At 41.5% G+C, this 26,352-nt stretch overlaps 1 protein-coding gene and 1 long non-coding RNA gene across 3 annotated transcripts in view; one reads left to right on the top strand and one right to left on the bottom strand.

Annotated features, from left to right (window-relative positions):
- RNGTT (RNA guanylyltransferase and 5'-phosphatase) overlaps window positions 1-14,198 on the bottom strand; it is a 188,769-nt gene extending 174,571 nt beyond the window's left edge. For both annotated transcript variants that reach the window (XM_030001580.1, XM_030001588.2), the window contains exons 1-2: window positions 13,948-14,198; window positions 6,299-6,408 (exon numbers count right to left, since the gene is read on the bottom strand). In XM_030001580.1, coding sequence (XP_029857440.1) covers window positions 6,299-6,408; window positions 13,948-14,011 — 174 coding nt within the window. In that variant the 5' untranslated portion in view covers window positions 14,012-14,198. The remainder of the gene's footprint in view (window positions 1-6,298; window positions 6,409-13,947) is intronic.
- A 111-nt stretch (window positions 14,199-14,309) lies between these two features.
- Window positions 14,310-19,481, top strand: LOC115338605. The gene is made up of 2 exons (XR_003922448.2): window positions 14,310-14,801; window positions 16,318-19,481. It is a non-coding gene; the product is annotated as an uncharacterized LOC115338605 (long non-coding RNA).
- The last annotated feature ends 6,871 nt before the right edge of the window (window positions 19,482-26,352 follow it).

Raw genomic sequence — 26,352 nt, 5'->3', positions numbered from 1 at the left:
TCATGCTTTCAAGTAGGATCCTCACCATGAAACCAGATGTCTTTAGAAGGCATTTTAAGAGTGGTAGTTTAGCAAAATTCTTGTTCTATAGCTTTGTCTTTTTTAAAGATACATCAATAGTGCACTTAAAAATACATTAACACTGAAGCATGTTATGCATGCAAAAACACAGAAGAACACTTCATCTTCAATATATTTAATACTCCAGCACAAACTCATAAACAGGATTTTGATCAGGTTTTATCCACTTTAAGGTCAACAGACTGGCAATAATTTAGCAGTGCAGTTGGAAGAATTACAAATTAAAACACTGCTTCCAGACAATTCAGAAAAGATAAATTCCAATTATAACTGGAATACAGTTCAGAAACAGCTGCTTCACATGGATATGTGGTTCAGTAGACCCCAAAGACAGATTTCCAATTATCTACAGAGGTAGTTATCCATGGTATTCCAAGTGCTGATTATATACTTTCATAATACTTTTATAATACTTCTATACTTTCATAATACTTTATCAGATATTAAAAACCATCATGTTCTATCAGCAGTGTTAAGCATTTGTAGTGTAATACCCAAATCAGTTCTGAATTTCTCCTTGTTTACTTCAACTTTGTATATTGTATTCAGAATGCTTTATTTCCTTTTATTAGTGTGTTTTGCAGAAATACAAGCTACTTCAGTAGGGGTCCACCTGAAAACAATGTTACCTCACCTGAAACTTCAAATATTTAGTGTCAACCAAGCTGTTAAACATACAGACTGACAGCATACTAGCCAGTGATTAATGCTGTAGGAAGTATACGAAAGGCAATTAATTCAATGATTACTTTCCTCCCCCTCCATTCTCAACAATATTTAGCAAATATCTCAAAGACTACTTAATTCACAAGTAAGACAACACAAAATTTCCAGGTGCTACACACTGTAGGTCCGTAACACTACAACACTGACATAAACCAGTTCAAAATAACTGTTCAGAGAATGACATATTCCCACACCAGTACTTCTAGGAGATTGTACAGGAATCCACAGAGTATCTTCCAGTAACATGCCATGCCCCCCAAGAAGCATAACAATCTGCCTCTGTGTTCTGCACCCTATCAGCGGCGTGGTTAGAGTTGGCAAAAAAAGACTGATATGAGAATCAGGTGTGTTTTCACCAGAGAGCTCTAGACTATGAAGCCACATAAATGGCCACCGAACTACCCTCCTCCCCAACTTCTACATAGCTCAGCTTCATAACCTATTCTTTTATGTACAATACGGGGTTAGGTGTTAACGCTTCCAAGATGTCCTCAGCTAAGGGGAAAAATATTTTCAAAGTAAGATTAAGATTTAATGAAAACATCATTTTAAAGTAAAGGTTTTTGCATTCAGTTCCGGTCTAGTAAGAAAGAAGACATTCCAAAATGTGAATTACTCTTGAAAAAAATACTGTATCATCTGACAATCTGGAGAAAGGGAAAAAGAACTGTGAGGAAAACAACCTTTAATAATAGCCTGAAGACAGATTAAAAGGTAACACTTTAATATATCAAATTGTTAAAGGAGAGCTGCAAGAAGAAATCCAAGTGATTTGCAGAACATAGTTTCACATCCTCCCATCCAAAAGTAGGAGATACACCATTCCATTTTAGTGTTAAAAACTCAAAGCCAATTCCCAACCCCACTGTTCTCAAATACCAGCAGCTTCAAATGTTCCCACCAGAAGCCTCCAAACTTCCCCAAACTCCTGATACAATGAAGAATTATCACTGAGATGTGTGAAAGCACAAAATTTAATTTTATGGCAAAGCTTTTAAGCTCAAAGAATACTCGCATGGTTTTCTCTCAACTTTTAGAAATTACTCATTTGAACATACTCACTTACAGATTTCAGTTTCCTGACTGACATGTAGAAGCCATGAGAACACTTGATTCAGTATGAGAAGAAAGTTGATAACACACTGATGTTTTCAGTTGTTGCTAAGTAGTGTTTATACTAAGTCAAGGATTTTTCAGCTTCTCATGCTCACCTAGCAAGAAGGCTGGAGGGGCACAAGAAGCTGTGAGGGGACACAGCCAGGACAGCTGACCCACACTGGCCAAAGGGGTATTCCATACCATGTGACGTCATGCCCAGTATATAAACTGGGGGGAGCTGGCCTGGGGGCATCACTGCTCAGGAACTAACTGGGCATTGTTTGGCAAGTGGTAAGCAATTGCATTGTACATCACTTGTTTTGTATATTTCATTTCTTTCATTATTATTATTGTCATTTTTTTACTGTTATTATTATTTTCTTCCTTTCTGTTCTATTAAACTGTCCCTATCTCAACCCACGAGTTTTACCTTTTTTTTTTCCCTGATTCTCTCCCCCATCCCACTGGGTGGGGGGGAAGTGAGTGAGCGGCTGCATGGTGCTCAGTTAGTGGCTTGGGTTAAACCACGAGAACACTACAACATACTTCAGACCCAAGTGTCACCAAGCATTTGAGATGTTGCATTTAATTTGAATAGGAGAATGAAATATAGCAAAGTGTCTACTAAAGAGGAAATTCTGAACTACAGGACTCTAGGATTTCTGGCCTGCTATTCCTTTGCCATTATTACGAATCATTTCAATCATATGTAAGTGAAGATCTTGTGAAGCGACACTGTTCCTCACACATTTGATGGAGCAGTAAACCAAAAAGGCATCCGATATAATTCAGCCAAAGCTATAAAAGCATGTAGGGCATATAAAGCATATAAGGCCTGAAAGCAGTTTCCTTGCTTTACAGAAAGCATAAACATTTGCGCTCTCAATTCATGGGATTAGCTGCATGTAACACACTACAATTTAGAGAGTGCAAGGCAAAAGAAGAAGATAAAGAAATTTTTAAAAAGCCAGGGGATTATGTAACATAATCAAAGTATACAATTATGATGTTCCAAAAATCCATGCAAAAAAATACTGGTACCACAGAAATCATAACATTTCAGTCACTGAACTGGGGTTATACTATGCTTGTCCTGACGACAACAATTCTCACCTATAGAATAGATTCTAGTACACGTACATTCATCACGCAGGGGCTTTGCTCTGCTTGAAGCCCTGACATGACACCAGTCATTACAGTCATCCTCTCAGTCATACTCTAAGTTTGCTCCTAGAAAGTTCTTAATAGAAGCTGATTTTTTTAAAGACTATCTAAGCTAAAATAGATAGTCACCCACTGGAAAAAATGTTTTTCCAGCCAATGTTTTGCATGAATCATATCTTTCAGTCCACCACACCCATTGAATGACACAGCTTTGGAAGAAAGACTAATTTTCAGTTGTTGAGCAACTTCTCACTAAAACATACATTTATTTCTTACAAGGACTGTTACAACACTACAATCTTAGACACCACATTGAAACACAATTGAAACTAGTTGTTTTTCTTGCTTCTAACTGTAAAAGATGACCGGAGAGAAGGAAAAAAAAGCTCATCGATAGCTTGAAATTCTCATGTTCTACATACAATAATACCAAGATCTTCATACCACTTCCATTCTACTCATACTTATTTTGGCCAGGCCCTCCATGTCCTCCTACAGTTATAAAAGCCTTCCTCCTCACTTTCTCACATATCCAGCTATTAATGCCTTATGCATGTGCTCTTCTGCTGCTGTGCAATTAAATGGGCTTAGCTAGGTTCCCCTTGTATAACCCCAGAAGTTTCTCATTAGAAGCTGGAACTTGAAAACATCCTCCGCAGGAGGGAGAGGGCATGCTACAATACACTGAATTCTCTCGAGTGCCAGGATTTTTTTCTTGCATTTCTTATTTGAGGAAAATAGTTTAAATTAGTGATTGAGTTTATCTGTGAAAACAATAATGTGGCTGAAAAGTAGTTTTCCTAATAGGAATATTGTAACTTGAGCATGCTAATTGCCCAAACATTCTTTTGAGTTAACTGATGTCCTAGCTCTTCATAACAGAAATAAAACTGCCTTTTATAAAGCATAAACAGTACTAACCTACCTACTCAAGAAAGAAACAAAAAAAAATAAAATTATTCACACTGTCACCAATTGCTCCTGCAAATTTTTTTTATGAGACCTTTAAGATACTATGTCAATATTGGCAATCAGAAAAATGGGGTTGCTATCCCTTATCACATCAGTTTTCTACCGTTCAGATTTTCAGCAACCAGCTCCATGAGAAAAAGGAATCACACAGGAATTTTGTTCAAGAAAGCTCCTCCCAGACAAATATTGTCTTAAATGCTGAACTGGTACCTTCAAAAACCTGTGGTAGCAGCAATATCTTACTATTACCAAAATCCAGATGTAAAAGTTTCTGCTGAAGTCTCTTATTTGGGAGATAAATTATATGGACTTAAGTAATAACGAGGTTTCAGAAGTGATTCATTCTGCAAAGTATTAGCAGTAAAACACACTGCAGTAAAATGATTAGAACCATGCACAGTGAGGTACTTTTGCCTTGGGAAAATCCAAGTTCTCCTCAACTGCACGTTCATCTCATTGCCAGATTGTTGGTAAACCGCTGTTCTACAAATACAGCACTTCAGTGATCCACTGCATATCTCGGCAAATAAAAAATTGTGTTTTCAAATAGGAAATATTTAGCAACAATATCAGGCTTCAAGACAATATAATAGATATGATGAGAGCAGGGAGTTTGAGAGAAATTATGTGTTCTGCTTGTTAACCAAAATTACCAAAATGTAAGTGGGGATTGTCTTGCTAGTAATTGTACTATCAGATTCTAATCATCTGATGTCACTCAAGACATTACGAATTTGTAGTATTGCGACAGAACTGACTGATGTGCCTAGTGGAAAGGCTATGAAGGCTCACCATGATTTCTTTTTTGGTGACAAACCACTAACAAGCAAATAGTCAGAAATTCTGAGTAAGTCTCTGAAGTTCTCTAACTTCAAAATATATGCAGAATTTTAAATTACTTTAAACCATGAATAAGATTGGTTTTGGAAAATTTCTAGGTATGCCCATTAAAGCCGGTCAGAGTCAAAACCAACATAATGCATAAAAGAGGAACTCAAGTAGAATTTAGATGCATAGATCCAAGAATTCAAACAAGAAAAATCCTACCAATTCAAGCACCTGAGAACAGGCACATATGCATCACTGATAGTACCTTCTTATCACATTAGCCCACAAGTACTTCTATCACTGCTACACTGAGTAGCTCACCATCTAGTTCATACCTAAGCCTAAATAACATTCATAAAATGAAGATTCCCATATTTTAGTCACCTGACTCTTCTGATGTTTAAGCTGATATTGTTAAACAAATTCAGAATTAATTTAACTTAGATCAACAGAAAAAACAAAAAAACCACAGAAAAATATCACTAGCATAATTAGTTTCATGGAACAGTCAAAAAAAAAAAAAAAGTGGTGCTAACCTTTTATATAACAGTTTAATAAACAGATTAAAAGAATTAGTTTGTAGGCCTGCCTTTTTGCCTTGGAGGTTCAAAATCCCATTTCCCACATCTCCAGATGCACTGGACTGGGCACAACACTTCACAGACCTACATGAAAGGCTGGAAAGGTCCTATTCCCCACCTTTATTGTCAAAGCTGTGCTACAGTGCAGAACATGCAAGTTGAAATGGACAGACAGAAATGAGTGAAACAGAGAATGAAGAAATAAGCCAGAAACACAACTCTGTAACCCAATGATAAAGACATCCACCCACCTTCCTGGGTCCCAGTCCATCCTCCTAAAATTTTTTTCTATTTAATGCATTTTTTTTTCACTAAGAAGTTACTGGATAAAATCCATAAATTGTTTTCTTCCATACTTGGGTATGACTGGTTAGATACCATAAAGCATTCTATGCATCAAAAGAAGAAAATTATGCATTGAAACTACGGAAGAGTTCTGTGAAATTCTCCTTTCACTTTTAAATGCTTTCACTCCTATAAATGAAATTGCAACTTAACATATCCATGCACAAGAGACATTTGTAAAACTACAAACTCATCGACTATCTGAATTTTTACGATGACATCTCTCCAAGACACAACAGTAATAACAGAGAAGAGTGAGATTCTTGCTGCTAATACAGTGAATGAGCTGGCGGACTTTGCACAATTCTTGCCTATAAAAAAGTACTTTTGGAAATTTAGGAGTTGCAGAGAAAACCTGAAAATGTAAACAAAAAAAATAACTTTTCTGTACAGATGTCTCAAAGGAAACCATCAACCACTTTTTTCTTAAATCTGAAAAGTAACATTTGAATAAACATTAACAATGAAAGTAATGTTTTAATTACCAGAAAATTTAACTTTACCTTCAGACTCTTTAAGTAGTTGGATAACATACTCGGGTGAAAACGATTTTCTTCAGCAACCTGTTCATCATATCTTGGTCCTAACATTGTCTTCAAAGGTAAAAACTTCCCTATGAAAGATAATCAAATTTGCAGTATTTTACATATACTCATGTATATGTACACTTAGAACTTAGCAATTTCAAAGCAACATGCTGAGCAGATTTAGAGGTTCACCTTCAATGAAAAATAATCACAGGAAAAGCATCAGCAACAGTTGAATTGGAATATTCTTTAGTTATGAGTTCTCAGAATTCACAAGTAAGTTTAGAAGTTTAAAAGAAATACAGGTCAGGTCAGCTTATCTAAAACAAAGTAATTTAACATTTTTAGCTAGCTTTTAATGTGGTTTAAGCTGCCAAGTCATAGTGCACAACAGAATAGAGAAAATTTAAACTCGGTACAGTTAAAAACATGAAAATAGCATTTTAAATGACAGTTTGTTACCCAACCATGTAAATATCAGCTTTGACTACCTGCAAACATAAAACATGGTAAAGATCGCTGCAAAAAAATTGCATTTGATCCAGAACACCTACGCACAACAGATCCTTCTGACATGCTCCTTAAGGCTTGTTGGAAGAGTTCTGCGGCAGTGTCAACCTTCCCTCCGAAACACAACACCTATGTGCTATTCAGACATCGGGGAAGTTACAAAACCACAACAAACACTTGACCAGAATTAGTACTTCCTGGACTACATCCATCACTCCCTAGAAACCCAAAATTTTTTTTAGTATTTATTTTATTTTTCATCCATCACATCCACCACAGAATATCTGAAATAATCTCATTAAAGATCTCTAGCTCGCTCTTTCTGAAGCCCAGCAAGCTACAGGCAAGCCTTTCCCTCCAAGTGCAGCAGGAACAGGTATTTGAGCAGCATGTACTGACCCAACAGCTCTTCCTGCGCTTCTAACAGAGAAAAACCTAGAGCCCGGGTCACCGCCACCACGTCTGCCTGGGAAGCAGCACACCTCCTCCCACACGCACCTGGGACCCTGCAACGCAGTTAGTTGTGGAAAATGAATGCAAAGTGACAGTAAGAAAGAGACCTGGCGTATCTGCCCAGCCACACCAAGGTTAATGATACAGGCAGGGAGTAAAACTGGGGGAACCTCAGCATTTCCAAATAGCTCTGAAAATATGTAAATGAATTATATCCCAAGACCAATCAAATAAACCCTCCCCCAAGAAAATAGAAAAAAAATTAGTGCCCCAGAACTTTTCTCCCTTTTTTTTTAAATAAAACTGTTCCCGTGCTGTTAAAAAGATAGCCCTTCTAAAACCAAAGGAAATGCAACCATGTAGTTGTATAGCACAGAAGACCAGCAGAAATGTTTTTTTCAATGCAGGAAGAACTCCAAATTAGAGGACCAGACATAAATCTTCCAGGAAAAAAAGTGCTGCAAGATCCTGATGTTGTCGAATTGTATTTCTAAGATGCTTCTAATAGCACTTAACTTACCTATTTCCTAGAGGGGGGGGAAAAAAAACCAGTTCATTCTATACATGATTACTTTTTTTTTTTAAACTTCAGTAACTTCTAAAAAGCTTTTCCTATTTAGAAACACAAATACCCACAAGATATTTTGAACTAAGGGAAAACATAACACCTTTCTATACTATTCCTTAAACTGTCTGATGCATCTGTTCATCTGTGTAAAGTAGAGTAACAGCCACAATCCACTAGTCTTTACACAGTATTTAAATATTCAGTTTCAGATCCTCAAGTGAATCAGCACACCCAGCACTAATCCTAAAAAATTCTTCTAAACTACTCATGAAAATACTGCTTTCTCATCAAGACAGAACATTTCCTCATAATAAAAGAAACAAAATAGTCTTGTTTTCAGCAAAACAAAACCACATGGAATGAAGAGACACTAAAACACTCCTTGTATTCAGCTAGAAATCAAGTTTTGAGAGAGAAGCTCACTAATCTTTGTAAAAATAGAAAAATGCATACCATTTTTATTAAATGAATGCTGCTGAGAGGTTTCTCTATACAATAAATCAAAGTTTGTAGAGTTCTTTGTAGCCTTAACTTCTATCAAAACATCTTATATAGTTTGAAATAAGCATTTAACTTCTAGGAAAGAGACATTATAAACCACAGAAGACAGATAGTTATGGAAACTGAGAAGCTTTACGCAACTTGTTAGCTCAGGTTTGACATTAATCAACAACATGAGAAGCACCCTCACTGTTACACTTGTCTGAGACCATTCCAAACTTTACAGCTAAAAGGAGAGTTATTCAGTCATATAGTCAACATACACATTAAACAGTAATAAATTTATAGTCACTTCAACTTATTTGACCATTAGAAAAACTCCTAACTTCACTTCCCTTTGCCTTTTCATTCCACCAGTTATACATCCTCCTCCCTGGTCATGGCTGTTGGTTGGTTACCTCCCCTCCATTTCCCCATTTCTTGATCCATCTACTTTAATTTTCTTGCTTCTGTGTTCCTTGTCACCTTCAAGACTATCATTCAGCTTCTCTTGCTCACTGTTAACCCTTCCACATTAACTTGTAATCTTCCTCTGTACAGACTGACTAGGCAAATCCTAATTTTGGATTATTTTAATGCAAAAATCTATCATCACCGTAAGTTTTGCAAAACACCAAGCATGCTTGAAAATTTTTAACTTTGCCATTTGCCACGCCTATCCTAATACATCCATTCACCCATTACAGAACATGAAGAACGTAACTGAACTTTTTTTAGCCAAGGCATTCAAGAAAAGGAGCTTGACTGACAAAAGAGTTAATGGATACATAAAAAACTACCATCCTTTAGGAGAAGCTGGGAAAAGAGAGTAGAGTTGGAAAACAGTGCCTGGAGGTTAAGATCGTTTCCTCTAGCATCCGATTAGAGACGGTACAATCGCACTGAAGACTCTCCTGTTCTCCATCTTCTAGAACAGAGAACGAACACATTCATTCTCTTCTCAGTAGCGGACCTTCATTTAGTGTCTGATTTTCACTCTGATTTCCTCCTAAGCAACCATAATACATTCCTGTTCATCACCAAGAAAAGACAAAGTAGTCTAGTCAGCATCCCCTGCAGCATCTGAACACCTTTACACAGCTGTGGAAGTGATGAGTAGTTTAATAGAGCCCATTTACTATCACTTCCAAAGATCAAATCCAGATCTTTGGAAGTATTTAGGTGCCCAACTTCTACAAATTCCAGTTTGGTGGTATCACTGAGAAACAGAGCTTATATGGCAGCAAGCAAGCTGCCTGCCAAGGTTAGAAAAGAGCAGTTGAATTCATGTAATTTGGTTCCGATTTAGGAAAATTTTGTAATAAGATTATGAAAACAATGGCTCTGGGATCTTGTTTGGTTTGGTTTGGTTTTTTTCCCTTTGGGATTTGTTTTGGTTTTTTTTTTAAATAAATTACATTTCTCTGCAATATAATTTCACATTATACCTACACAGTAAGCACTATCGTCCTAGTTTACATTCTTGGTTTTTTTCTAAATTGTGACTGCTACACATGTATTAAAAATCTTGAATGCGATCTCATATTGTGTTCCTCTTACAACAGAAAACCAAATTGCCCTATCTGGCAAATTTGCTATTTGGTCTTTGCACAGAAGCTTGAAAATCCTTCCCCGTGTGCATGTAAGTCCCTTTCAGGCAAGTGTCATTAAGCTACAGAAAATCTAAGCTTTAATTCTAAGACAGATTTCTAACCTCTCTGAGTAATATGCACAAGTATAAATGAAGCAGTAGCTACAATCTCTGCAAGAGTTTTGCCCTACATCTTATGCTGAAGAAGTGATGTAGTAAAAACTGATTGCAACTCAACTTAAGCCTCCATGCATAAGCATTTGAAGATTAAATAATCAATTCTTTATGTTGAACTAGATGATCTGACAGTAACAAGGTGATATTTTACATGGGCATCAAAGCATCCCAAGTCATTAGTGTATCTAAACTAGATTAGGATAATAATTGGAACTCCTCAATCGTATCTTCAAATTAACTTCAAAATGTTCCTGGAACCTCAACACTTGACTTCCACAATCAAGTTCAAATTTGTCAAATAGTTTCAGAAAGTGGGTATTAAAAACCATTTTCCAAATTAGTTACCTGTATAACAGATGGCATTTCCTTAGGCTGAAAAATACGTAAAAATTCTAAAAATAAGAGCCCAGTATGTCAGAGCATAGACATCAAGTGGATAAAACTGAGAGAAATTAAAGTGAACAACATAAGACGTCACATTTCCTACGTATACATGCTCTAATTTTGGCACATTTTTTATCTCAAAATTCTACAGCATACCAGTGGAAAAGTTACCCTTAATTTTGTCTAATTATCTGTGACATGAAGCTATCAACTCAGTAAGTAACAGTAGCCACTAATTGTGTATGACCATGGTATGTTTAGATTGAGCATTGATTAGGAAGGCTAGACTGTGTAAAGTGACCAAGGTTAAGAAAGGGAAATTTGAACAAAATGAAATAGTAAAATCCACAATTAAAAAAAAAAAAAAAAAAAGCCAACACCCTAAAACGTAAGTGTCTTCTGTTTCAAGAACAACTATGCTGGGTCAAAGCATCCATTTCACCTAGTATCTCATCACCAAAACAGGTTAATGACAGTTGCCTAGGAAAGAGTGTAAAACAACGACAATGACAATCCATCATCAGATTATTCTCCCCAACTACAACAAGCTATAGCTGAGCAACTTCCTGAATCAGGGGCACTGCTCTTCTATTTAAGGTGCTATCTCTATAACCATAGGCAATATGGATGTTTTTAATAATATCTCACTGTTCTGCACGCTGCAGGTATGTCTAGAACTGGATTAACTGACATGGATCAACAGAAGGAGACTGAAAGACACTGGAAGACGCTTCTCATGTCTTTTCTTCAGTATCTTGCTAGCACCTTCCATGGCAAAACCAAAACGGACTGGGTTTTCGGTGGTTATAAAAAGTAGGTACCTGCAGAGATGGCGATACCAAGGCAGTAAGGCTGAAGCAACCTGATCACTTCAGATCTAAGAGTTCAGAGAAAGCTCTTTTCATCAAGTACATGACTGAGGTGCTACCACAATGCAATAAATGTGAAAATGTGCCATCCTGAAGAACCGCCAGAACCAGAAAGTGGCAGAAAAACACCAATATTTAAAGAAGTAAACTGGAAAATAATGGGAGACGTAGATTAACGCACCTTGTTCGGAATGAATGCTACTGTTAACCTGAATGAAGCCAATCTCACCAACAGAAGAGCTCCAGGCCTCGTTAGTACTTGTATTTGAGGTCACCTAGAAATTCTAGATGCCACAACCATAAGACAAGAGGGTCATGACCAAACACTTGATGAATATTGGTCGACAGAAGCCAGGCAAACCTTGTTCAGCGACATTACTACTATTACACTATCAGATGGGAATAAAGTTATGCACAGATGCTTAGAAATTTGACTGAAATGCTAATAAAAACTAGAATATAATACATCTCGGAGACAGTGCCAACATCAATACACTAAAAATTATCTCTCAGTAAAACTGTTAGATGTCTTTGAATGTAAAACAGCAAAAAAGGAGAGAACCCTGATGGCGTACTATGACTTTTGGTAAGTTGTACACACTAAAAAACTAAAAATCAGGTGAACTAATGTAATAATACATTAAGATAAAGCAGGCAAAGAATGAACCACACGCTTTCCTTTTTTTTTTTTTGTGCAGTAACTTCTTGTGCATGATCGCACAGAATGGAAAAGAATTACCTTGCAGTTACTGGATAAACAAACACACACGCAGTGATGGCACAGCAGATGACATGCTGATGACCTGCATTCTTGCCTACTCTATATTGCTATTTTTGAGAAGCCACGGCTTAAAAGACAAACAAACACAAAGCGACAACTTCTAGAGATCAGGAACTTGCTGAGAAGAAAAACAAAGAATAAAGAGTCATTAGTCTACTTTTGTCATGGTCAAAGACTAACAACTTAGGCTATCAAATCTCTTATTAGACACAAAGCAATGCATTTGCCAGCAATCAGGAAAAAGAGATAATGGAGATGAGCAATACAATGCTGTTATTTAATTGAGTCAAGTTCAGAGAAATATAAGGAACTTGAGGGAAAGCAGTAACCCACAAAATGAACAACTGAAATTAAATACTGATAAATGCCAAAAAACGCATACTGATGGGAAGATTAAGCCTACTGAGATGTCTCACCAGGTTCTAAATAAACTTGTAAACAGTCATCAGTCTCTTCAGTTCCACAACCAAGTGCCGCCAAAAAAACGTAAGACGATGTGGAAACGTGGGATATAAAACGCAGGAGTTGTAACTACTAAGCAAATCATGGCACAGTGCCATCTAGAATAGCATGCTGAGCAGCAAGTGCTCTATTTTGAAAAAATACCTTTAAATTATCACAGAAAGGAAGATGAAAGGAGTGAAAACCAGAAAATATTGTGGAAAAAAATGCTGGGGGTTGGAATTGCTTACCTTAGCTTACCTTATAAGGGAAAGAAGAACTTGAGAAAACTGCAAAGAGCAAAGTTTGTTTACTCTATCTCATACCAGGCAGCAGGGGAAGCATGCATCTGAGGTCAGTATGGTAGTTTACTCACAATCAAAAAGCATGTGTTTACATGATACCTAATTCGCTGCCACTAGATGCCAGCAAGGCTAGATACCTAGCAACAATCGAGACAGACAGCATGTTACGGGTAAGAGCATCCAAGATGACAGCAATCACTGACGAAACCTGAAATACAGATGAAACTTCGGAGTACAACAGTTGAACTCATCCTCCAGCTAAACAGCTTAGGAACACACCAGTGACTGACAGATCACCGTCAGTCGGCCCAGATCAACACTGATAATAAACACCAGAGCCTTCAGGGAAAAAAAAGAAAAAAAAACAACAAGGAAGAGGCTGCACAAGGAACTCGTCAGGGCTGAGGTATGCTCCAGTACGGCACCTTCTGCACGTCCAGCCGCCGTCTCTCTCATCAGACGTGACGGACGGGAAAAGTTTTCAGTCCTAAACCTAACCGGTGCGAAGCGAGAACCCAGCATGAAGGCTCCCAAGAGCAGGAGGGGGCCTGTACCCCTGTAAGGGAGCCGGGGCGAATCGGTTTCATGGGCTGCACCAGCCGAAGGGCGGGCGGGCGAGCCCCCGCGCTGAAAGCAAAGCCCCGCTGCGGGCCGAGCTTTAGGGAAAACAACCGCCCTACGGCAAGTCAGCTCCGGGACGAACACCGGGCCCGGGGAGCTCGGGGGGGGGGGGGGGGGGGGGGGGGGGGGGGGGGGGGTGGGGGGGGGGGGGGGGGGGGGGGGGGGGGGGGGGGGGGGGGGGGGGGGGGGGGGGGGGGGGGGGGGGTGTGGGGCGGTAAGGGCCGCCCGGCGCCCCCGCGGGACAAAGAGCCCCGGGCGGGCCGGAGGACGAGGGGCCGCGGCGGCCCCGAGGAGGCCCCCGCCCGCCCCACGGCGCTGAGGAGAACCGGGGGGCGGGGGGTGGGCCGGGACCGGCGGGCAGGGGAGCGCAGCGGAGGGGAGGGGGCCGTCCCCGCTGCCGCCGCGGGGCAGGGCAGGACCGGGCCGGGCCGGACCGGGCGCTCACCTGCCACGGGCTGCCCCCTCCTGGGGCAGTGGAGCCAGCGCGGCGGGATCTTGTTGTAGGACATGGCGGGGCCCGGGCGGCCGCCGCCGCTGCCCGCCGGCGGGAGTGGGGGGGGAGGGGGAGGGGGGGCGCGGGGTGCGGGGCGGGCGCGGCCCCGGGGCGCTCAGCGGCGCCGGCGGCCCCTGGCCCGCGGCGCCTTCATTCAGACCCAGCTCCGCCTCAGCCGCCGCCGGCCCACAGCGCACCGCGGCGGCCGCGGCCGCTTCCGCTTCCGGGCCGGGGCCCGGGCCCCGGGGCTGAGCGGCGCCGGGGGGGGGGGGGGGGCGGTGGTGCCTGGCCGGCGGGCGCCCGGCCCTGCGGCTGCCCCGGGGAAGGCCGCTGGTGGCGCGGGGCCCGGGAGGGGGGTGAGGGGAAAGGGCTCCGCGGCAGGTGTGAGGCCAAGGGACCCGTCGCCCATTGTGGGGGTGGCGGGAGAGGGAGCCCTTGGCGGTGCCGGGCTGTGCGGCTAGACAAGCCCTAGGTGTCGGCTGAGCTGCGTTTCCCTCCCCTCCGACGCGAGGCCTGTTGGGGCGGGAAAAGATTCCCGGTGCAAAGTGAGGAGGGCTTTTCGCTCCAAGAGGGCAGCCGAGACGAGGGCTCCTCAGCCTGGGAGGAGAGGTGGTCACCGACTGGACTGCCGCCGGCTCCACCGAGCGAGGCCTGGCGATGGGGCTGGGGCTGGGGCTGGGGCTGGGGCTGGGTTGGAAGCAGGCGGAGGGACCGCTTGTGCGGCAGGAGTTGGAGCTGCGGGACTTGCTGGCGAAGGCTCTCACGCATGTGAAGAGTTTGCGAGGGCTGCAGTGGACACTGGGCAGGTACTTGGAAGAGAAGGTAGCTGAAGGCTACCAAAGTAGCGGGGAAATGTTCTGAGCTGAAAACAGCTGGAGGCTTGGACAGGCGTGCTTGCCCCGCTGTTAGTTTTCCCTGGGTGTTCCTTTATAGCCAGGACTGGAGGTGGAAATAGATGGATCTCTGCTCCAGCTAATAGCGCAGCTGACCTAGTCTGCGTGTAAGAGGTTTGCTAGTGTAGCAGAGATGCCTCTGCACTGGGCCTTCTCTTTCTTTTGTAAAAAGGCATGGCCGGAAAGATTAGGCTTGCAGATAGGTTCACGTAACAAAAACTGTGTTTCTGTACGGAATCCCTGTGAAAATTCTCTGTGGGCTTAAAGTGGTCTGCTTATGTGGACTCGGTTGAAGAATTGTAGCCTGGCAGTGTTTGCCTACGTGAAAGAAATACCTACGGTGGTGGTATGGTTTATCACCAGTAGGCAGCTAAGCTCCACACAGCCACTTGCTCACTCTCCCCTGCAGCAGGGACGGGGGAGAGAATCAGAAGGGTAAAAGTGAGAAAATTCGTGGGTTGAGATAAACGTAAGGAAAAATAAGGAATTCATCCACTACTTCCCATTGGCAGGCAGGTGTTCAGCCATTTCCAGGAAAGCAGGGCTTCATCACTCACAGTGGTTATGCAGTAACTCCAAATGTCCCCTCTTCCTCCTCCTCCCAGTTTTTATTGCTGAGCATGACATCATATGGTATGAATATCCCTTTGGTCAGTTTGGGTCAGCTGTCCTGGCTGTGTCCCCTCCCAAATTCTAGTGCACCCCCAGCCTACTCACTGGTGGGGTAATGTAAGAAGCAGAGAAGGCCTTGATGCTGTTCAAGCACTGTTCAGCATCAGCTAAGACATCCCTGTGTTATCGTCAGCACTGTTTTCATCACAAATCTAAAATGCAAGCACCCTATGAGCTACTATGAAGAAAATTAACTATCCCAGCCAAAACCAGTACAGGTGGCTTCAGTGAAGCATGAGGAAACAACAGCAGTAGATTTTTTTTTTTTTTTTTAGCTTATTTTCCAGTTAATTACATTTCAGTACTGTTCTGTCTGGACTTTCTGTTTTTCCATAAGCCAGGTGTGCTGCCTTTGGAAGTCAGTAGGTGAAAACAAGGGAAGTAATTTGATCTGTTTAGAATTTATGACAAACTTCATTATACAGTGATTATGTTTCCTGCTGCATTTCATCACTCTGGATTTTATTAGACACAGTTTCTTCTCTAGAATATCCTCTCATAGTAATTGAGGTAGTCAGTTAAGTAGTTTGCATATCTGAGTCATTAGGTTCTCATACTACATTAGAAGTTTCTGAGTTTTGTCCTCTAAGGCTTTTGTCATCATCAGATATTAATCTTCTCATTCTAGCTAAAATTAAAAGTCATGCTACAGTACAGTGAAAGACTATTTATGTTATTTTCCCTAACTGTTAAATACGCTTCCATTAAAACGTTACTCTCTGATGTTTGAAATAAGGTGCTGATTTTTGCTTTTCAGAACAAACAAGCGACAGTCAGACACCAGGTGGTGCCGAAGACCAGCCAGAAAAGAAAGTGAAACGAGTGCAGGGAGTGTTCAGGAAGAGCAAGAAGAACAACTGTAAGATACTCAGTTTCTGATTTCAGTAAATTAGGAGCAACGTACAGTAACGTCAGCAGGATGGCAAAATTAGGAATGAAACTATTTGCAGAGGTGAAGAAGAGTACAAAAATAAATCATGAATGAGCAATAATCTCTGTTCTGGTCATCTAGTTCTAAGATTCTGATATGTTTTTAAAACAAACTTAACAGATACAGAGCAAAAATACTGTGTAAAGATGTATAGTTAAACTGGGAGGATATGCACATCTGTTTTTATTTAGCAATGCACAAGGCAAATAAAATATTTGGAATTTTAAATTAAGGTAGGGAGTTACAGTGAAGCATACAGCCAAAATGAGCTTAGGCAGGCATCATCCATAGTTCAGCCTTTTGGCAGTTCTGGGGTTGGCTGAGCAGGGTTGAGGAAGTCCCTCTGACAAACCAGCATAATGTGAGTAGCCATTCAGCAGAGCGCCTTCACCACACTGGAGGGCTTTTCCTAAGTTGTGACACTTAGGTCTGTTTGCCACATACCATCTTGCTCCACATCAGGTACCAAACATCATGACAGTTTGAAGCCAGTTGCTGAGTGAGAAACGCTGAAGCAGGTGGTTCCTTTTTTTTTTTCCTAAGAAAACAGTGTCACAGCTGCTATTGAGCAAGATGAGTGGTGTTCTGTTGATCAGTTGATGGTGATGGGGTAATGGTGGTTTTCAACTAGATTTTAGGAGTAAGTATGCTCTAAATATGACATTAAGAGGTGGAATATAGGACAGGGAATATAGAAGCAGGGAATAATCCCTGTTTCTGTCATCATTGTTCAGTGTATTCCTTAGGAAATTTTACATGGGGAAAATTCATTAACCCAAAAGACCAGTATTCTCTGGCAGAATAGTAGAGTATTCACATATTTGAAAACATGTTGTTACGTTACCTCTCACAGGTACAACGCAGCTTGCAAGTGACTCTGTTTATTCTTAACTTGGCTCTAGTGCTGCCTTGGTGAGGTGTCCCTCTGGTCTGGAGAACTTGTTTATTTACAGCTGATGTTACGTGTTGTGCATATATAGTTTGCACCAGACTTTGCCGTGTTAGACACTTAGAGACAATTTACGCAGTGATAGGATGATGTTTGTGCGTGACATCAAACAGTCTTTGTGACTGGACATACTTTCCTGCTTGACTTTGTGACATTAATAGTTAAGATGACTTTTTCCTGATGTACCAGCAGAGGACACCCAGTTCCTCGAGTCTTCATGTGACTTTCAAAAGCTGACATGCTGTGTTTGAACAAGGAACACGTAGGCGGCCGTAGTCGTTTTCAAGAATTGCTTTGAGAAAGCAACTGCAAGTGGTTTAAGAGTCTATGATATAACTGTGGTGGTGCAGCCCCTCGGGCCACTCTGAGATCTCAGGATAAGCCATGTATGCTTTGGGAAAACCTCCCATTGTGCTGTTATCTCGGTGGCAAGTGCAGAGATTTATGGGTGCCAGGCACCCCCTGGCCACACCCGGGCCATCTGCTCCCTGAATGGTATATCAGGATGACTGTGGCCAGAATGTAAAACAATGACCAAAGCCAATCATCTCGAGACCCTATAAATACCCATCCAAGGAGAGACCCCCCAGAGACTGAGACCACAGCGGGCTGTGTGACCCAGTATCTCCCCCTGAGCTGGGATGGCTCTCAGGGTAGATTTCATGAGGATTTGCAGTTTGGTTTGGAACTATTTTGCCTGTCTCTGTGTGATTTAGTTTGGAGCTATTTTGTCTGCCTGTGTCGTTCAGAACTGTTTCATCTTTCAGTGCGTGTGTGTGATTTGATTTAACCTCCAGCCCTGCTGTAAGTTTCGGGTGATCCTTGCCATTTTCGAATCTTTAACTAAGTAAGTTCGCAAATTTGATTGTAACAAATTCCATTGAATCATTCTGCTAAATTGGCTCATAATTAAGTACTGTTACAAGTCATGCAACCTAATCTTGTGATCTATCTCAAAAATATTAATAAATCCTAAATTGCTGCTAAACCAAAGCCATGTAACAAAATCTCATTTGCGACAATAACATTTCCTCTTTTCCGTATACGGATTCTCTTTTACCTAGAGGCATTCAGATGCCTGTATCCTTACTCAGGTTTCTGCTCACCAATTTAAATCTTTCTGCTGGCAGAGCAGACACTACCATCAAGAAGTCGTTTTCCCAGGATGCGGTTTATCCTCTGTGCTATGGGTATTCTGACTTCTTTGGTTTCAGCTCAGCCACATTGTTTTAGGTAGTGGAGAGCTGCATTTGTGTTCTCCCTTGACTTAAAACCATAAAAAAAACACACCAAAGCCCCCATGCACACTTTAACTCTCTTTCCTAATTACGGGCTGAACTTTTACCCAAATTTTTTCTGATGAATAATCTTACACTTTTAATGTCATATATTAATATTCTAAGTAGCTAGATAATTTACTTGTTCTACACAACATGGATAAATTAGGTGTTTTGCCCAAAAGAAGAACACATGGTGTTGCCCTCTTCTATCTTGGTATAGGTCAACAACTGTTCTGTTTCAGTATAACATTATTTTCCGTGTGTTCGTAAAGTAATAATGAATGTAATAAGAAAATAAAAACATCCCTCTATGTTCTATGACACAGACATTTCTGACTCTATCTAGTAAATACATTTTCTTAAAAAAAACCAGGTCAAACAGATTATTTGCTAAACTGAGACTACAACAGGATTTATTTAAGGGAAAGTAATTGTGAAAGAAGTTAACTGTATGCAAACATGATTCATACAGTATTGTTTTTCCACTTCATGCTATCGGTGTTTACCTGGAAAGAAACTTGATGCCATAAACTTGTAAGCTATCATATATGGTACATAGCAAAATATATTTTTATTTTTTATTTACTGATTCAGTTAATTCATTCCTTGCTTATTGGTTTTAATGTTCATGGCAAACTGACTTACGACAAAATGGATGGCTAGTACAGTGTTCCTTTATGACTGATTTACTTTCAGCATGCATGAAGCTTTTGTGGGGAGGGGTGAGTACTGTCTAAATCTGAATAAATATTTTAACAACTTCTTTGTTACTGTAGTCGTATTTTATGCCAATAGTACTTAGATTCTTAGTATCAGAAGAAAAAAAAACCCTAAAAAACAGTACAATTAAAACATTTTAAGTGAAAGTTAATATTATGGTTGCTTATGGTTAAAAGTTCTCTAATATATGTGTAGGCTTCTGCATTTAAAAATGCTGAATATGCCCTGACTCAAATCAAATCAAAAGTAAATGCTAGGAGCTCAACATTTTTTAATTCATGCCTATTGGTTCGGTGTCAACAAATAATTAAGAACCTAACTTCTGAGACAAATTATTTTTCCAGGTTTGAAAATGAAAATAAGATTTAAAAAGAAAGTTATTTTATTCCTTATGTGTATACAATACCAAAAAGGGATGTTGAAGCAAAGTTTTGAGTGCTGCAATATATTTGAGAAAATAAAATGTCATTTACAGCGTTCTTCCTATAGAGAGCTTTGAGAGAAAGTCAATTACCGGTCTTAAGTCTTCAAGACATTAGGGGGCACCATGCCCTCACAGACTCCAAATGATGTAAGTTAAAGTACAGTTACTTTTCCTGTCCAAAGTAAACAGGAAACAGCATGGAATAGCAAAATCAACTCCTGTAGTCATTCCCTAGTGCGAGGTTATGATACAGTGCTTAATAAAATTTCCAAGAGAATACAGCCCAGACATTCAGTAGAATATAGACTACACCCTTCTTTCTTTAAGAGTAATAAAACTGACAGACTAATGGATGCAATGTAAGCAGCTTGCTTTCAAGTCTTTATTTAAATCTTAAATTTTCCTTCAGAGTTTCATTCTGGGAATACAACATTTTCATCTCAAGCCTCTAAGGTATTGAAGCATTAGTTCAACCTGTAGAGTAAACCTCCGTGTAGGCAGGGAGCACTCAGTAAGCTTGCGACGGAGCTGCTTTAAATCCAGGTCCCTGAATTGGGTATCATGTTGGGGTAGTCACCATAAGCTACCAGACTACACCACCAAAGGTGTGTGCCGTAACGATGACGTGTAAATTTCACACCACTACAGGGGACATGAACAGTCTTAGCTCTGATGTGCAGATATGGCGGTTGATTTACTTAGCAGGTGATTTACTTAGCAGATCTCTCTGGGAAGGAATTGGAAAGACATGTGTCTGTGCAAAGGGAAGAAGGTGTCTGTCTGTCCAGGGGTTTGCTGTTCTTGAAGAGGGATGACAGCTGTGACTTCAAGCAGTGACTTGCAGGCCTGAAAAACAAGATGCCTTGCTGCTGTTCCTCTGCAGCTGAAATGATGGTGTGCTTGATGTAACAGATAAGCAGCTGGACAGCAAGCTTATAAGCAAGATGCCTGTCATTCCTGGGAGACTAGCACTGGTCTCCCTAGAGTTCTTACAGTTTGACCTAGACGCCCAAGGCCTTACTTGCATCAGCTGTGAAGGCTGATTTTCAATGGAAATCTACACTGTAAAAAATACCCATGTATGTAACATGTATGTAACATTTAAGAATATATCGTCTACTACATAAAATGAAATCATATGGTAGTAGTGTGCTTTGAGTGGGGATAAAGTAATCAACCAACTAAAATTTCACGACGGAAGATGACTAGCAGTAGGGAAAAGTAAGTATGGCATAATATACAAGAAAGTCAATCTAATTTATGTAAGTGGAAAGCATGACTCATAGTCTTTGGAGCTGGGCTGGAGAGTGACTGGATTCCACAAAGTAAAACAGCCTTCTGTTGCTACACTTTCTAGTTTCTCTACTGCCTGAATGTGGACACCTTAGTAAAAATCTTTCCCTGAATGGAGGCTGTGGTTAAAACTAGCGGAGTAACTGAGGTCCTGGCTAGTGCGGGAGGTGGACTAGGGCAGTCAGTAGCTGCTAGAGGGTTATCACTCCTCTACTGCCTGAAATAGCCAAGAAAGGGTCAGTGTTTTAGCCTACAAACCTGCCTACGTGATGATCAAGTTCTGGGTTGCTATACTGGCAGAAATCTTTTTCTCATGTGATCAGTCACGCAAAGAAAAGATTATTACCCACAGGCACTCTCTCAGATCTTCTGCATCGTAAGTTTGTGCCTACAGATATGTACACTATGTATATACGTGAATATAAAGCCTGTGAAGAATAATACATGTATGAACTATAATATAGTACCTGAGAAAATACATACAGACCTGTTTTCATTTATATGGCTTTATTATACAAAATATGCGTAACATACTGTACAAGTGTAAATGAAGACCACAGTGTCTCTCTTGAGGTGTTTGCAGTCCTGAAAATACCCCAAGAAACTGGCCAAAGGCAAAGGAATACGGAGTAAAGCAAAGGCATCAGCCTGGCAGCCACACAGGCTTCTTTAAAATCAAATCTGAATATATGTTTATATTGTATACAAATTAAGTTATGGTAAAATATATGTATGCATATATATATATATATATATAAAATCAGATGCTCAAACATTGCCCTTGTGAAGTAGTTTTGCTTTCTCTCCATATGCATTGTGGAACAAGCTGTACAAGAACACGTGCTACTCTTTCCCAAAAAAGCCTCACTCAAAAAGAACTAGAGAGCAAGATGAATATCCTAGCATATACATCTACAGCATCACTGATCTAGGGAACCTTAAGAATAAGTTGGGAAATGTCATTTTAGACAATGACACTGTTGTAAATTCAGGTCTTCCAAGCATTCCTTAGAGAAAGGAAAAGATTTTTTATTTTTTCATTTGGAATATGTTTGTCATTCCCTTTAAATACTCTTTTTCACGTTCTCACCACTTTAGGCTTCATAGCACAGTGAGAACTCATGACGGACATTATGGAATGGACTTTGCTTCAGCGAACATAGTGCCTGTGGTCCGTTGCTGTTCATACAGCTACAGTTGAAGTCCATGCCACTTCTTTCCACTGCTGGTTTTACCTGCTATAACTAGGTTAAGTTTAACACAAAAAAAGCTATTATCCTTGTACTCAAGCCTTCATTCATGTGGTGTGTTGACCCTGGCTGGGTGCCAGGTGCCCACCAAAGCCACTTTATCACTCCCCTCCTCAGCTGGACAGGGGAGAGAAAATAGAACGAAAGGCTCTAGTGGGTCAAGATAAGAGCAGGGAGAGATCACTCACCAATTACTGTCATGGGCAAAACAGACTCAACTTGGGGAAATTGGTTGAATTTATTACCAATCAAATCACAGTAGGGTAATGAGAAATAAACCCAAATCTTAAAACACCTTCCCCCCACCCCTCCCTTCTTCCCAGGCTGAAGTTCACTCCTGATTTTCTCTACATCCCCCCTGCCAGCAGCACAGGTGGATGGGGAATGGGGGTTGGGGTCAGTTCATCACACGTTGTCTCTGCCGCTCCTTCCTCCTCAGGGGGAGGACTCCTCACTCTTCCCCTGCCCCAGCGTGGGGTTCGTTCCATGGGAGACAGTTCTCCATGAACTTCTCCAATGGGAGTCCTTCACAAACTGCTCCAGCGTGGGTCCCTTCCATGGGCTGCAGTCCTTCAGGCACAGACTGCTCCAGTGTGGGTCCCCCATGGGGTCACAAGTCCTGCCAACAAACCTGCTCCAGCGTGGGCTCCTCTCTCCACGGGGCCACAGGTCCTGCCAGGAGCCTGCTCCAGCACAGGCTTCCCACGGGGTCACAGCCTCCTTCGGGCATCCCCCTGCTCCGGCGTGGGGTCCTCCCCGGGCTGCAGGTGGAGATCTGCTCCCCCGTGGACCTCCCTGGGCTGCAGGGGGACAGCCTGCCTCACCATGGTCTTCCCCACGGGCTGCAGGGGAATCTCTGCTCCGGCGCCTGGAGCACCTCCTCCCCTCCTTCTGCACTGACCTGGGGGTCTGCAGGGCTGGTGCTCTCACATCTTCTCACTCCTCTCCCTGGCTGAAGTTTCTGTTCAGCAGCAACTTTTTCCCCCTCTCTAAATCTGTTCTCCCAGAGGCACTACCCCCGTCGCTGACAGGCTCAGCCTCAGCCAGCAGTGGGTCCGTCTTGGAGCCGGCTGGCATTGGCTCCGTTGGACATGGGGGAAGCTTCTAGCAGCTTCTCACAGAAGCCACCCCTGTAGCCCCCCCCCCACTACCAAAACCTTGCCACGCAAACCCAATACAGCTCAGTATGGGTATAAAACTGTCCTTGTCCAGGTGGACTTTTAGGGAGTTGTTCAGAGAGATTAGGTCCTTGAGAAAGGGAAGGAGGTATGAAGATGACTCTGTACTTGCCTGAAATGAATTTCCTAGACCTATGACTAGTTTGTTGGGGTTTGGCTAACAATCTTTAAGCACTGTAAGGGTGCAGGCTGTTACTGGAAAATGTTAACGCTGCTTCTTCAGAAAAGTCACTGTGAATTCCTGTATCTATCTCTGCTCTACAGAAACTGCTTTTCAAAAATCCCTTTGGGGGGAAAAATCTCCACATATCTTTCCATGTACTAAGAGTTAGATCTGCTAAAATGAGTTTAGTATTGTATTTTTTACTATAATTGGATGTTTTGTCAGAGAACTGCTACATGACACATTCTAAGCTTTCTAAACTTCAGTGAAACTTTTATCAGTCGTCTCAGTGGACTGTAACTCAGGCCCTACCTATACATGTTCTCTAACAGAGAATTAGAAAAATGTGCCAGCAAACGTTGGTACACAACAGGAGAGAGTCATGAATGGAACTAAAGTGATTTATTAAATGTAAATTATTGAACGATGACACAGAGATAGTCTCAAATGAGTATAAACAGTATGGACACAATGCTTGTTATACACAAGGGTATGCTGGTTTGAAATAGGAAGCCTGTTTTGATTGTTTGCATCTCAGATGCAAAGCTTGATTACCACAGAGGGAACAGGTAGAATGAAAAGACAAGGCATTTTGTCCTGAAACACAACCCACTTCATTATTTTCTGTTATTCTCTACGCTGCAGCTTGTACCAGCTTCGAAACGGGTAGAGCTGTTGCTAGGTTATCTTCTTTACCCACTCAGTAGCTGAAGTTTCAGCCAGGCAGAAAAGAATTTTTATACATCTAACAGCATAAAATTAAAATCCAAGGCATCGTTTAATGACTATTTCCAGTACAACCCTGCTTCTAGCTACGGGCCCCTTTCCTGGGAGCAGCCCAACTACCAGCACAACCAACACACTTTTGTGGGCTGAAGGTCAACAAGATTTGAGCGGTAGCAGCTGCAAGCCCTCCCCGAGCACCGCGCTTATCTCAGCTGTGAGCATCAGGCTCGCACGCCCTTTCTTCTCCTCGATTCCTCCCTTGCGCTGAGCAACTGTCTGTGCAGTGAAACAAGGCGGGGAATCGGTGCGGACGAAAAGCAAACAGGTCTCCCCCTCCCTCTTTGCTGGGCTCAGCTGGGTCGAGTTCCTCGCTCTGGTTCATTTTGTGGCTGCCTGAGCAGTACAGATAAACTCAGAGGGAAATGCAGTCGATGGTCAGGAACAAATGGGCAGGGAAGGGGCTGTTCAAGCTGCTTTAACGCACGCCTGGCATTGCCGGCAAATATCAAAACGTGGCCTCAGTTTCTCTTAGATTTGTGATCTACCAAGGATCTGAAGCAAATTTGGGTCAGCTTACTGTGTGAAGCTGAACCAATAAAAGTACACAACTGACATTATTAACCCAGGCCTTGAAACAAACATTTCACTCATACTTGTAACAGAAAAACCGTGTGTGAATTTTATTGCTGTACCTTTTAAGATTTCCAGTGTGGAAAAGACAAAGTTAAAACTCAGGACGGGTCTGGGATAACCATAGTCAGCAAACTATGGTTACATCCACTGTTGTTCCTGATCTAGCTATGTTCTTTTCCATCTGTTACTGACACCCACCGTCACCATAAAGAATCTTTTTTTACCTTTGGGTGGCAAAACCACACGTACAAAAATTGGCAATTGCTTTCTCTTTTTTATGGGGTGTGGGCTACAAAGGATGGTTCAATTACACTCATCATCTGTTTTATGTTAAATGTTATTTTCTTCTACGTGAACCATGGCATCCAAAAGCATGATAAATAAATGTGTATCCCGTTTCGACAGCATTAATCACCTCAGAGGTAAAGTAATTTATGTCATTGAAGGAGATAGTGGCTGCAGTGGGTACCTGCGAGCCCTGCAGACCCACGGTGATACGTGCAAGCCACCACCTGACCTATTTATTCTTTCTTCTTCCTTCTAGAGAAGCAACCAGGAGCCAGACTTGCAGATCCCCCTGTGGGATCTCTGATCCTTTTCTGCCCTAGGGGCATGCTACTTCTGCAGCAACTCACAAAAAACGCTCTTCTTCTGCAGTGAGAATTCACTTTCAACCGTGCCTGCTATTGAATAGGTTTCCAAAATACAAGTATTTCAGCCTACTAGCACACTGGCTGTGCCAACACAATGTAGGCACAAAGTGTATTTGTTGATATACTTTTCCGGGAGGTAGTTTAAAACAGCAGTGCAACCTAGAAAAATGATCCACTGACCAGAAGGAAAGCTGGGAATGGAAAAAAGAGCTCAGTTGTGCCGTTCCCCGAGGGAACTAATAACTGAAAAAGGATCTGAAGAAAAAATCCTAATAAATAAAACGGTATAGCAGAGAAACTTTTTCATATGACTCCCCTGTGTTTACATCATCCAGCTGCCTTTTTACAGAAGTTATACATTATGTTAAAGACATACTACCTAGCAGGCGGCAGTGACAAGTCATGCTGCTGAAGGTACACTGTGTAACGAGAAGTTGATTGTCTATGTTCAACCCAGCAAACTTTTGTTTCCAAAGTTTTGTGCAAATGGCTATCAGCAAGACATTTAAATCAAAGTCTCACCTGCAGATTGGCAGAGAAACAAATGTCGTTCTGTCCCAGTCTTTGTTTTGTCTATTTCTGAGACAAAGTA

Source organism: Aquila chrysaetos, chromosome 2 (assembly GCF_900496995.4).
Source record: "Aquila chrysaetos chrysaetos chromosome 2, bAquChr1.4, whole genome shotgun sequence".
In the NCBI taxonomy this organism is placed as follows: Eukaryota; Metazoa; Chordata; class Aves; order Accipitriformes; family Accipitridae; genus Aquila; species Aquila chrysaetos.
The sequence above is the reverse complement of the archived record's forward strand: the minus strand, read 5'-3'. Positions and strand labels throughout refer to the sequence as shown.